Source organism: Formica exsecta, unplaced genomic scaffold, assembly GCF_003651465.1.
Source record: "Formica exsecta isolate Colony F162 unplaced genomic scaffold, ASM365146v1 scaffold443, whole genome shotgun sequence".
In the NCBI taxonomy this organism is placed as follows: domain Eukaryota; kingdom Metazoa; phylum Arthropoda; class Insecta; order Hymenoptera; family Formicidae; genus Formica; species Formica exsecta.
Window position 1 is genome coordinate 614,145 of NW_021851667.1, and position 14,477 is coordinate 628,621.

At 38.4% G+C, this 14,477-nt stretch overlaps 1 protein-coding gene across 8 annotated transcripts in view; it reads right to left on the reverse strand.

The window, feature by feature from the left end:
- Positions 1–14,477, reverse strand: part of LOC115240655 (sodium/potassium-transporting ATPase subunit alpha) — a 60,601-nt gene that overhangs the window by 33,258 nt on the left and 12,866 nt on the right. The window contains exon 1 of one of the 8 annotated variants that reach the window (XM_029815941.1): positions 3,434–3,583. The exons of 4 other annotated variants lie outside the window; for them this stretch is intronic. In XM_029815941.1, the coding sequence (XP_029671801.1) occupies positions 3,434–3,445 (12 nt within the window). In that variant the 5' untranslated portion in view covers positions 3,446–3,583. Of the gene's footprint in view, positions 1–2,482; positions 2,647–3,433; positions 3,584–14,477 lie in introns of those variants that run through there. 3 more of the 8 variants (XM_029815937.1, XM_029815938.1, XM_029815942.1) reach the window with 3 other exon arrangements.

Below are 14,477 nucleotides of genomic sequence, written 5' to 3' on the forward strand. Positions count from 1 at the left end.
AAGAGCGATAAGAGATGCTCTCATTATGACAAGGTTAAGATACGGAATCGTATTCGTAGAAATCAAACATGCGCGATGCAGCAGTTTAATTCAGGTTAACATGTAATTATGTCAAAAAGGATAATTAATGCGTGTATCAAATTATTATATTTGGTATAGATTAATCATAAAGAGCTGTCAGAATTTGCATTGACGATGTAAAAAAAAAAAAAAATATGCCGAACAAAAATATAAGAGAAAAATAATTAATTCTTTCACGGAATAAAATCTCTACCGATCTTTCTGTCATAAGACATTTGAAGCATAAACTTTAGGAATTCATACATGTAAAATAAATTTTAAATTATTGTGTGAAATATAAATTTTGGTTCTCGTATAAGATCTGAAAAATGTGTAAAAGAATCAATGGTTAAATCATTTAATCGGGTAAATTAAACGAAACGCGGATAATCCCAGTTGACCGACTCGAGTACGCTAATTTAAATGATCGATGCCGATCGAATGTTTGACGTTAAATACGAGCAATTTAATGTCGTGCAATGCCATGAGATACATTACTCGCATAACAACAGCGACGACGACGAAGACCATGGTGAATAATCGAATGGCTGGAGTTGGTCGAAGAAATTTCAATGAATGGAAAACGTTGGCAAAGGCCTCTTAAAAAAATCGATCTTTTCAATTGAGCGCGAGCAGTCGCAAACTCTTTGCTATATCTCGAAGACATTTAAAGAGAGAAGAAGTTACGTTCATTTGACACTCTGACATTCATATCCTCTTGAGAGAGTACTGAGATTATCACGTGAGATTAAGCAAAATTATTAGAAGCACTCAACAGCAGCTCTTTCGATACCATCAACACGCAAATGTTTCTTAAAGAATGTTTGAAAGATTTGAGTGAAATTAGTAAAACGTCTCTCGTTTTTTTTGTTTTTTTTTCGATTGCATAAAAATCCAAGTTAAACGTTTCCCATTCATCTGACTATCAATCCGGATATAAAATACGCTCAAAAAATGTAATAAAGTAATGAATAGAAAATTGGCAGTAAAAAATATTGATAACGAAGGACAATACGAAAAAAAATATGATGAGAATTTCTGATCGAGGGCGTGTCATCCTTAAGGTTAGGTACGCGTTCCGACCATTCGCAAAATTTAAGATAACGAGTCAAGGAGAATCCAGAATCCGGAAGCAATCTAATTAAAGCTGATTCCAGCGTGGTTCATATATCGAGATCTAATCCCTGAATGGCCGAAAGACTATTATTAACCAACAAGTTAAAAAAGATCAAACGCCCAATTTTACGAATTATACGATACACGAAAATCGATCACAAGTTCGTTACTAAGGATGATAACGTTGTTACATGATAACGATGTATCACTAAAACACTTATACATCATTGTACATACATATTTATACACTTATACACGCACGCATCAAATTTTAGTAATGTCAAAAAATTGGACTGTATTAATATAATTAAATTCGATAAATCGACAACAAATGCATCTTGTGATTATTATAAAATATCTATCAAATAAGACACAAGCCTGTAAAATATTGACGAGATGGACATTGTTGGACCATTTAATTTTCATCTAATAAAAATCTAATGAAAATTTTCATCTACTATAATTTTCCGAGGAGCTTATGCGCGACATACGGGTTCGCAACGATTGAACTTTAGCGCGGCTCTAAAAATAACGATCGTCGTCGATCCATCCTTTCGCTACTTCCACAACGACGACGACGACGACGACGACGACGACGACGACGACGACGACGACGATGGGAATAACGCATGTAATCGATCGATTCAAAAATCCAACCGAGAATAAAGCGAACGATACGACCCATTCCGAAATGATCTCGCTACCGATTATCACCAGGACCAACCGGATATACGGGACTCACCAGCGATAAGACACAAAGATTGGGACTTTCCACGGAGATAGACAACCTTGCGACCGAGCTTGCGTGACCACGAAGCAATCTGCGCAGAAGCGCGCCGAGAAAATCACTAAGCGCTACATTTGCATCGGATGGAACGGATCGGAGCAAAATTTTCTTCGAGCTTACGGATCGCGGACGATTCTATCCTGCTAATGGCCGACAGGACTTTCACGATCGATCTCTATTTAATATGCGCCGAAAAGCTGCCGAAAGAGGCGTTCTCCATAATGGAGCCAAGAAGGTCCGAAAAATTTTCCACATCCAAGAATGGGCACTTCTGGAGAACGTTCATTGAGAATGTCTCCACAATATTAATCAAGTTTTTTTCTAATTTCTTAACAAAATCACACATGTCATTCGCTTAGGTGGGAGCACGAGAGCGGCGTTGACATTTAGATAAGGGGCCAAGTGTCGCGCCATTCTGTCAAGAAAAGCGACGCGCGACGGAAGCCACTAAGTTCTAAAAATGGAACAGGGGGAAAAGCCTGCACGATATAAGCATAGAGTACAGTTGAAAAACTTTACCATGTTCCACGATGTCGCACGAGTCAACGAACGGAAGAGAGGAGAGATACGGGAGCAGCCGTGCGCGAAACAGAAGATGAAGCGAAAAGGAGAGATCGAGGAAGTTTTCGAACCGAACGAGGAAGTTTCTCGCTTTCCTGATAACGGCACTCACAGAACTGATCACCGGGAAGTGCGACGGAAACCTGAGGGGGAGAGGGGAAAGAAAGAGGGCGACACAAGCGCGGAGAATGAGAACGAACGAGAGAGAGAGAGAGAGAGAGAGAGAAAGATGGAGACAGCGGAGCTTTCGAAAGCACCCTTCCTTATCTTCTTCTTCTCTCTCTCTTTCTCTCCCACCCTTATCCTTCCCTGGATCGAAGCGCCTGTTCGACAGCCCACTAGTCTCTTTTTCGATTCTTTCTCTCTCGCTCGCTCGAGTCTACATAGTCGCTATCTCGTCAATCCATTTGTTCGATTTTCCAAAACTGACTCTGACACAGATACGGCTACGAAACAGAAGCTCCGCCGAGAGAGACAAGCGCGTTATCGAAGTATCATCATTCGCAAATCTATTCCAACCTGATCTGTCATTCGAATCAGCTGCGCCTAACTGTCAGAGACACCCTATTTTCTACCATATCTCCGAAAGTTCCATTCGCCGTAATGCGAGCTTTAACAAAACAAAAAAAAAAAAAAAAAAAAAAAAAAAAAAAAAAAAAAAAAAAAAAAAAAAAAAAAAAACTCCGCACCACCTCGAAAGACCGCGCGAGCTTACACCTCTCAAAAACGCTCGTGCAATCGCGATGATATCTTTTTCTTTCTTTCTCTCTCACTCACTCTCTCGCTCGCTCTTTCTCTCTCTCTCTCTCTCTCTCTCTCGCGCGCACACAACACACACACATACACACACATATATGAACGAACGCACATTCTCTCTCTTTTCCCTGACAGAGCTTTCTAAGCACAAACCTTGTCACCCATGGCTGCGGCGAGCGATGTTCGGTGAAAGATAGAGGATTAGTGGCGCGGCTTCGGGTGGACCAGAGACTGACTGGCGTTTCGTGTCGTCGAGGACCGCCGGCATCATCGACCCGTATTCCCCACCGTCGCGACACCTACCCCCGCCGAGCGATCACTTCCCCACTCCTTGCGCTCCTGCGCACCTCCACCTCTCTGTTACTAACAGTGTTCATCCCGCGCGTCATGACCCATCTTATTTCTCTCTCTCTCTCTCTCTCTCTTTCTCTCTCGCTCTCTCTCTTCCTCTTTGTCTTTCGCCCCGCAAGAATCCTATGCGCGCGTGTCTAGGGAAAATTCCCCTTTTCCTCCTTAAATCCCGTGCATAAAATTAAGCCACGTTTGAGAAACCACTACTGAAAGAATCTGGTGGAAATTCGTTTGCTTTATATTTTCTTTATATATATTAAACAGTGGCTCTGTGCCAACCATCAAGTATCAACACACCAACATAAACAAATATATACAAATTATTTTATCGAGTACTTATATCGTTGAAAAATACGGATCAATAAAATTATAACAGTTTTATATTTGCTAAAGGAAAAAATGTGTTTTCCCATTTACCACATGAGCGCGGGGAGAAAAAAAAAAGAGGAAGAGATTCGATTTATAATTTCGATTAAAAAAAAGCTCGACGATCAGCTGCAGCTCTTACTAGGAAGTTACTGATATCCATTCCACTTAACAAGTTACCTAGGACCTAGAGCGCGCCGCCACCCAACGAGGCTTGCCAGCCCCGCAGCTCGCTAGCGGGCACCCCCTCGGCCCCCTTCTTGTCTCGCCCCCTTGTGCCCCTCTATGCGGTCGTAACAACACCCGTTTGCCGGCGAACACGGTTGCGCGCGCAATCGTCGTTCGTTCGCCAGCAGCAGCAGCCTCTCCTCCGTCGCGACACAACGTCGGTCCGCGCCCCCAAAACAGCAAAGCGCAAGCTCTTCGCGGCCAGCGATTCTCATTCGGGTTGCCGCGCAACGATACGCTTGGGGGGAGTTCCGAACGTCCGATAAAATTTAGGCCAAAAATTATTCGGTCGAAATTACGATCGTGGATTACGGAAGAAAGCCGATTGCGTTTATAATGATATAAGGGTGGGACACGGAGGGAGATAATTTTGCGCTTTCAAGCGAAAGATTTATTTGACGGTGTTGTAAAATGCTAATTTGTCGGAGTGGGAGATGAAGTAATAGATTTCGTCGAGATTATTATCGAAGTGATAAGACGAGGAGAGAGAGAAGAGATACGAACCATTGCTTGTGGCAAACTAAAGAGTGAGTGGCCCCCTAGGGAAATTTTGCCGAGAAGAACGAGGCCTTGGTAGCGAATTAGCCACGTTAAGTAGAAGACAAGGGGAGGCGATTTATGTTGGAAACTGACTGAACGTTTCGCCTAGATTAATGATGATGGCAATTTATTGGAAATAAAGTAAAAATGGTAAATTTGAATCTGTTTATTTAACATAGAGAGAGAGAAAGAGAGCGCGAGCTTCTATTGATAAAAACGATAAAAAAACTTATTCAGATGTCCTGATAAAATTATTATTGAAAAGCACAAAAGTAGATATTATTTTTATATATACTACTCGCTCTTAGAAATAAATTTAGAAATATATTCGTTTGCAACTTTTGTGAATCCAAATCCGCTTTCTAAAAGCTTTCAGAGATATTTTTATTACGTATGATCCACTCTATTTTTTGATTAGATGTTTCAGTCTCTTCTGAATTAAAGGATTAATTTTAGAAAAATATATAAATAATGTAAACATAATGTATTTACAGATATATTAAACTTGAGCAAATTTGTAGTAATTTTTTTCTACCCACTCAAAAATTGCACATTTAAACAATTTTCACATAGTACGATAAAAAGTTAATTCGAAATTTCATATATTTCTTTAATGCCGCTGAAAGGATTAAGACAAGGTTGTTTCTTTCATTAATACAAATGCGAGCGCGATTCCTCCTTTAATGAAGCAAAGCGCCCGAGGTGTCCTACTTGAATACGCTGCGATGTACAAAGATTAATTCAGGTAATGCTGTTTTATTCGTTATGGTAAAAACAACGAGAATTAATTTTCAAATACTGGGGCACATCTTCATAATATTAGCAATGGTGTAAAGAAGTTATCCACTATTGCATAGACCATATACGAGAAACCATATTGAGAAGAAAGATTATCTCATTTATTTTAAAATGTTTTTACATAAAAAATCAACGCGTGTTTCATAATAATTTCTACACAATAATACCATCTAAATCTTATGAAAATTTCACGTCAAATGTCACCAACACTCCTCGTACTAGTGCTTAAAGATTCAACGTTTGAAAGCTGTAACTGTATAGGCGATACAGACAGAAAGTAAGTATCTAGGACGGCAAAGTTTCAAGTGCGAGTCAGCAAGGAGACAATCGCAGAATGCTGACGATGAGAGTTAAGCTGATGTCGCGCAGAGAAAACGTAAGCGGTAAAAGATTCGTGAACAGTGAGAAAAATCGAAATAGCGGTCTTAAGTTTTGCGAATGCTCGATTAATCCATTTAATTATCGCGCACGTTTCTCACGTGTATCATGGCTAGTGATGGGCATTCCATTACATCTTTTGCAAATTTGCAAGCAATTAAATCATTGTTCTGTATTCGAAACATTTCGAATATTATTTGAAGTTATACAATTGAAAGTCTTGATAGATCTTGAGTGATTCTTCATTTCGATCTCTTATGTTTATCGACAGATATCGATACAAATTTGGTTTTTATATACATAATAAATAATTCCTGTGTTTAAATAAAATTTATTAGTTTTATTAAAATATTCAAGACTTTTCAAGACCAAAAGACTTTCAAGATTGTATAAATTCGAATAATATTCGAATTTCTCACGATACATTCGAATTAATTCGAAGCATCGTGATTTCCATGTCTAATCACATGGCTCTTTTACCCTCGGCCGTCAAATTGAGAGCCACTGCGGGCCCTAGCGATCTGTGCTACTGGGCTACGCGTCCGCGTCACACGGGGCGTTTTGCCCGACCGACCGACCGACTCTCTCCGTGTGCTCCCATCTTTCTTTTCTTTCCCGTTCATTTTCGTTCGTTTCGTGCCGTCACCTCCCTCGCAGTTCTCTCCGGAGGTTGCTTCTTGCGGAGCGCGCGGCGTTACGTTATGAACAAGTTTCACAAGAGGGTGGTATTTCCGCCCTTATCCAGGACACCGAGTATCCGCGTCTTCTACTTTTCTCGCGCCGAACCCTGAGGCAAAAAACTCTCGAAAGTTTACGATTACGTTAGAAGTGCGACGCGCCTCGTAACGTACAAAGAATGGATTTATCGCCGAGTCGTCTTTTTTACACAAAAGCTCTTTCACAGAATTGAAATCAATCCTCCTCCTTTAACAAAAACATTGAGAGATTAATAGTTCTTCGCCAATAGTTTTTATAGTTACAATCGATTGAAAATAAAGGACTTTTTTACGATATATATATTTACCATTAAAAAGTACAAAATTGAAAGATGACAAATATGATAACTTTCTCAAAGTTCGAACTGATTTCTCTACGTCATTTAAAAAGTTGAACCACTTATTATCGTTGAATTATAAGAATTCTGCGTCTCATACTCAAATCGCTTAAAAAATATTAATAAAGCGTTTACAAATATGGCAATATAATTTATTGTCAGAATTTCTGTCAATCTTGATATGTACATTCGTTTAAGATTAATTATTTTTTTTTACAGATTTCTTATTTTGTTATTTTATGATAATTTTAATAAAATAATGCGCAATTTATATAGTAACACAAATGCGATCTTTTTCTCGACAATTTAAGAGAAATGTCTTAAAATTTAACATTTATGTAGATATTACATTCATCATTCACGGAGTTTCGATTTCTCATTATACTGTAAATGGTATTCATATTTATGCACTTGTTATCGCTCCTGATTTCCTAAAGAGAAGATGAAAAGTATAATTAACAGCGATTATTTGTTAAACGGTAACGGGAACGGGTCGCTTCCAGACGTCGCGTCTTCGCGATGAATCATCTCATTACTCGAATTACCGGATAATTACCTCCGTCATTGCCGTCGGCCATGGATCTATGTTACGGCTATGGAATTCCACGAGCCTAAAGGGCGCGAAATGCATTTAACATGCGAATGTTTAATGCATGTCGAGAGGAGAAACGCGGATTCTTCAAACAAGAATCGAGGAGCATCAAAATTTCCCACTGATATGAATATTCCAGGCAATATTCAATATTCATTCTCAAGTTTCTCTTGTATCTCAAGTTACGCTCGTTAAAAAGCGCGAATTACAATGTACATAAATATTATTGTTACGGCGTTCTCGAAAGTTTCTCGACAAGTTGCCGTAAGAAATATCGATCAATCATATATTTATAGAAGAAGGCGCCGGAGTTTTCTCGCCATTTCCTCTCATTTCTTAGTTTCTAAGATCCTTAAATGGGCACACACACATCTGATGCGTTCGTGCTCACAAGACTTTTTCCGTTCTGGTTCCGTCGTCATCGCCGGCGAAGAGCCATACCCACGTAGATCATGAGCCGTAAATAAAAAAATGAAATGGAGAGGAATAAAATCACGATCGACCTAGAAGAGAAAAAAAATAAAAAAAAAAAAAAAAGAAGAGAAAAAGACCACTATACGCGCGCGTCGCGGAAAGAAAGCTCGACCGGTGGAAAGAACGAACGGAAAATGCGCGGAGGAGGTGAGACAAAAAATTGCCGCGTGACATTATGAAGGCGTTCGATTGTCAATAATCCGATAGGAAGTTTTCCGAGTCAAAGGGCTAACGTTCGCCTCGTTCACGTCATCTGACACGAGATTATTCGTACACGAGTATTCGCGCGCGCGCAAATGTCAAACGCGTAATAATAACGATATGAAAGCCATGTGTAACAATAGTAACACGATAAGATTAATAAAACAATAATATCAAGAGAGAGAGAGAGAGAGAGAGAGAGAGAGAAAGAGAGAGAGAAAGAGATCGAAATGACAATATTTATGTCTCTCCTTATGAAGATGAAAGATTAAAGATAAAAGAGAGAATGTGCATCGGTAAGCATAATATCTTCTATTGCTGACAGTAATCGCGAAATGATAATTCTTATCTTCGTCGAAAGGTACTGAAATGATAACTCATATTGCTCTCTTTCAAAGAACGAAACCTGTTATCTTGATATTTCAAAGCGGTCAGTATTTCAGTGTCTCGTCGGGACATATCTGTCATTCTTATTCTCGTACCTTCCATGCTCAAATTCGATATATGAAAATTTTCGTCATAAAACTCTATATATATTCAAATCAAAATTTATTACATTTATGTGACTAGTGTTGTGAGAGGAACGTGGAGTTTTTTTTTACTTGAACTAACAACATATCGACATCACAATATTTATATAAAGCACAGAGGATATAATAACTGTGATATTTATTCGCGTCGTTTGTCAAACGAGGAAATATACAATCGACAACATCACCGTTGTTGTCGTTCTAACAACGAAAAAATCAATCCAGTCGAGAAAACGCTACGTGGTACTACCTCCGTGGAGTCTGTCACGATACTTCTGATGCAGGCAGATTTTTCGGGGTTTTACGACACGAGTATATTTATAAATAACGGACGAAAAATGCGCGCGATTCGTGACGTGTTGATGAGCGTCGATAACGAGACCTACTACGTCAATGACATTTCATCGTCGACGGTGCCCGGTCATGTCTGCACGCGACCAATCTCCTGTTTCTCTTTTCTCCCATCATCCATGATCGTCACACTCTATTTCACACAGACAGTGGTATAAAACATTCGTATAATATTAGACTAGCTAACTGAGGATAAACGACATAAATTATAAGTTGAGGTATAATATTACGAGATTGACACTTTATGCCAATTTGATGAATATAATAGTCTTGGACCTTGGCTTAAATTGTTACTCTCATCGTCAAGAAAGAGTAAAGTTGTAAGAAGCGCTGAGAGGCTTACGAATGTAATATAAGAACAGTCACAATTCTCAGTATTGCGAGTTTCATGAAACAATGTTCATGTTTGTGTAAAGCGCGTAAGATACATAATAAATAAAAACTATAACATTTAAAAAAAAAAGGAGAAGAAGAAGAAAAGAGTTGAATTATATCTTCAATACAATATTTTATTAGTTATTTTGTTCTCCACTGTGTATTTTTATATCGTTTATTGACATTCAATGTTTTCCTCCGTTTGAAGTTGTTTTAAATAAATAAATGACGGCTCTAAAGACAAGTCGATTGAAATCGAGAAGAATGACAATAAATATTTATGTTCCAATTTCGATAAGGCGAATCTTTCTGTCAGATAACATACAGATTGTCCAGATACGGTTGATCGTCGACACGTATTATCACGAGTTGGAAAATCGTATTGGCTCTATATCAATTAGACAGCGCGATTAATCGCACTTTAAATCATTCGCGAATTGAAAAGAGAAAAACGAGAAAATAATTTAGCGACGTAATTGGATTTCGTTGTCGTGTTAATTATTCGTCAATTATGAATCATTTTGTTTACGACAATTTTGTACGGCTTAGCGTTTCGAATATGACAAATGTACTTCGAGGAAACTAATCGCGATGAAACGACGTTTCTTGGAAACAATACAGTGAATAAGAAAAGATAACTGTGTTCTGGAAAAAATTATTTAAATAAAAAAAATATCTACTTTCATAAATTTAAAAAAAAAAGTTAAAAAAAGGATTTAAAAATTCATTGATCGATATTTATTATCGATAGTCTTGTAACGTTATGCGACTTTTCATACATAAATTACTGTCAGCGCTAATTTGCGAAGTTGCGCGGAATTTTTGGCACGGAGAGACAAATGCGGAGAACGCGCTCGTTCTCGTCGACGGATGTATTACGATGAGGAAATGGCTCGTGCACCGCGGCAACACGCCGATCAGCCAGGTTTATCTCGTTTTCTCATTTATCCTCCTTCAAGCCGACTTCCAAGGAGACTCTCGGTCCAGGCAGCGACGGTGTTCACCGTCAGGCGATTCGCGATGACGCGAGTTACGCAATCGCCGCGACTGGCCTTGCGCCAATCTCGCGTATCACGCACTCCAAGTACTCTTCTCTTCTCTTTTCTCGCAGAACTCTACCGAAGCGACGAGATGGAAGTGCGATGAAGGAGAGAAGGAGGAGGAGGAGGAGTTGCGAAACGCGTGTACATAGAAACGACGTGCGTCACGCACACGCACGTGGCGTCTCACGCGGACCAAGATCGCCGTTCTGTGTACGTTCACGATGGTACACGTTTCGATAATCGACCCGTCGCAACATCGCCTGTCAGTTTACAGCTTTTAATTCAATTCCCTCCGCGCACACGTCACTCGTATACCACGAGACTCCGCGATCTTCGATATACGAAACGAGACTGTCATACGAGAGGGTGGATGAATTTTTGCGAAGAGTAAAATATACATGTTTCGAGAAAATGTTTTCTATCCCTATTATTTTCTCCGTGAATTAAAATAATATTTATAAAAATTAAAAAAATAGAGAAACACAAAAAATAATCCGTGGTACATTAGAGAGAGACTATTTTATACTATATCTATAAATATTTTTTTTAAAGTTTTTCTTCAAGAAATCTATTCTATTTATAGATATCTCTGACATTTAAATTTGCCATCTCTTTGATTTTTTTTTTTTGCTTCGAACCAAAGAGTCTGTCTAGGTCATAAAGGCCCAAGTACAGTTGCACCGATTGCATCGCTCAATCACGTCAGCCAGCGGACAGCGCAGTCCTATTTGACCATTGGTTTACAAATGAATGCATTTGATCAACTATATAGAAGTTAGTAAACATTAATTTCGAAAGATATAGGGAAACGTGCAAGTTTTGAAAATTACATTACGCGAATATTAACGAGCTTTTGGAGATATATCTCGTTGCAATCATAATAATGAAATAAAATTGCAGATTTATCGTACATGTATAAAAATGCCAAGTACTCCGATATCAATAAATTTAATCAAATATTCGATAAATTAAAAAACGGAATGCAATTCAACAGATTCAAATAATAATAAAAATAATAATAATAATAATAATAATAATAAAAAAACATCGAAGCGGTCTAAATTTCAATCTCTAGTATCTGCATACGAAAGGTTCCGCGATTCTCTGATTCTGGAATATATTATACGTCAAGAAGCCGTCAATATTCATCGACAGTCGTTCGACATATGTTCGACGTATTAAAAAAAAATGCGCGACGTCGTCGTCGCGTTACGCAACTCGCTTTATCAGTACTATCGTAGTGTCGAGCGCGTAATGTCATGCATGCCAGGCTAAATCACCGATTACGGGCATTTGAAGCGTTCCACGTGTTTTTTTTTTTTTTTTTTTTTTTAAACCATCCGAAATACGTTGAATTTCAAAAGTAACAAGCGAAAACGTTATGGTTTACGAAACGTCGCGACGCAAAGAGGACAGCACATGGTGATCCGTCCGCGATGATCGCGGAAATAGATCTGTCGCCCACGATGTCGTATTGTAATGCCCGTTGAACGAGAGGATAAATCGGATTTCTAAATTCCCCTCTTTTGTTGTCGTCCGCGTTATTCATAGTCATTCTATACGGATATACCATGCGTTACCGATAACCCCAATACATATCTCGACTTATGACCGCGAAAAAAAAGCTCAACAGTTCGCTCTCACACCGAGAGATCAGTGTTCAGTTGTTATACTTTTAATTAAAAATACAAAATATTTAATTTTGCAATTTTCGTGGCAAACATACAACATCATGTAAATTAGTGCGCGCATTCTATGTAAATTAAAATTATAATTCATCAACGTCGCGTGGAAATGAATCTTGTAAGGTTACGCCGCGCCATAAGTTATAATTATAATTTCCATATAACGATAAATATGGAAATATACTGAGTTTAATAATCGCATGGAATAAAATCATTACTTACAAGCGTCAAGAAAATGAATTATCCTTGATGGATATATAGTAGAATAAAATAATATATTCTATTCTTTTCTTTCTTTTGTATTTTATTATACATACATAAATATGCAATTTATTTTTAATATATCACACATTTCGTAAAGTGAATTCAATTCAACATGTGATAATGCGAGAAATTAATTTTTTGCAAAACACCACGATAAATAATCATATCGAAATGCGGAGAGTTAGGGGAAGAGCTAGCCGGGAGAGCTAGGTCGGCAGATAATAAATAAGAACATGTCCGCCCAATGCAAACAACGTGATTAGTGACGTCATCTGTGGGCTCCACTATTATTATTCTCATCGAGAAAAGAAAAAAAAATCCGTAAATAGAATGAAAACGGTCAGATTCTCTCAGGATGAGAGAAAGAGAGTAAAAACAAAGAGGGAAACGAATGAATCTAGTAGTTAGTAGTGTATAGAATTGCATACATCAAAAGTTCAAACCGTCAATGGTCAATCTCGAACTATACCCTTACAACCGAAAGATACCTGCGCATTCTTCAACTTTCCCATATCGACAGACGTCAAAGTTGCGAAACAATGAATACGGAAACTATACCGTATTTATTCGAACATGGAAAATACTAGACTTTCCGTATTTTTCGCCGTAACGTTGAATAAATACCAATGATTGCTTTTTCGTTTATTTATTTATCTCAAGCCTTCTCCGCGTAAGAGCAGGTTTCTTCGGTAGTTATTACAAGTGTCTATCTAAACACTATCTCAATGTGTCGTATAACAATGTATGCTCTTCTTTTCTTTTATTTTCGCGAGAAAAGTATGAAAAATACGACTTTCTAAATAGATTTTAATTAATTAGAGATAATTAAATAGAGAAAGAGACAAAGAGTATATGTTAATTATAAGTTAACAATGTTAGTATGTCAAGTGCAAAAAATGACATTTTTTTGTATCATACATGGTTAGATATTGTACTATATAAAACGTAAATACAGACTGAATATGTGGATGTATTACGAAGGATGGGACATTTATAGAGGTTTAATTACATAGAAAATTTGCAAAATTCACAAGACATTTAAATTTGCGTGAAATAGCGACGGATCCTAAAGAATCTCGAACCGTCTGACACTGCGCGCCTTTTTCCACTGCAATCGTCTGCTTCGTTACGTGGGATTACTACTCGACGAATTGAAATACACGCGAAACTGAAAATTGATTGGAAACCGTTTTCAATCACACGTCCATTCTCAATTTCCGGTGATGTAATTTTTCGTAGCAAGGTTTCGTATAGACACGAAGCTATTGCATCTCGTTGTACACTCTTAAAAGAACACGCGCGTCGCGCATCGGTACGCACTACATACGTGCGTACATACGTGCGTACATGCGTGAACGCACTTACACGCCAGTTGTCCGCGGCGGTTGACCGTGACTGTATCTGCGTCGGAGGAAGAGACACATTACGCTCAATCTACCTCCGTTGCTCCGCTTCGTTCTCGGCTCCGACTTCTCGCGATCCTCTCGCGCGAGAAGAGGAACGCGAAAAAAAGCGCGCCGCGTCGTATTGTTCCGGCTAGTGACTCATTTGCACGGAGCGCGTTTGCGACCGTTGGCGATAATCATCGCGGATCACATTGCGAACGTCATGCGATCGAGTCATCATCTTTGCCAAATTTTTGAAAATAGGAAAAGGTCGAAAGTTACTTTGGCCCAATGCTTATAATCCGAGTTTTTATCGCAGATATATAATGCAGTTGAATAAAAAATTATACCGTGTTATCTCTCCCTTTTTGGCAAATTACTTAAAAATAAATTATCGTTTGCGCGCAATAAAGATAAAAGTATGCAGCACATATCCTTGCTCCGATTCTTAGAGAATTTGCAATTACGAGAGAACGTAACTAATGACATTATACTCAACTCTTAAAAAAAAAAACTTCTTGAAAAAAGAAAATTGACCTTGTTCCTTTAACCGGTCGAGAACTTTTTTTATATATAAATTAA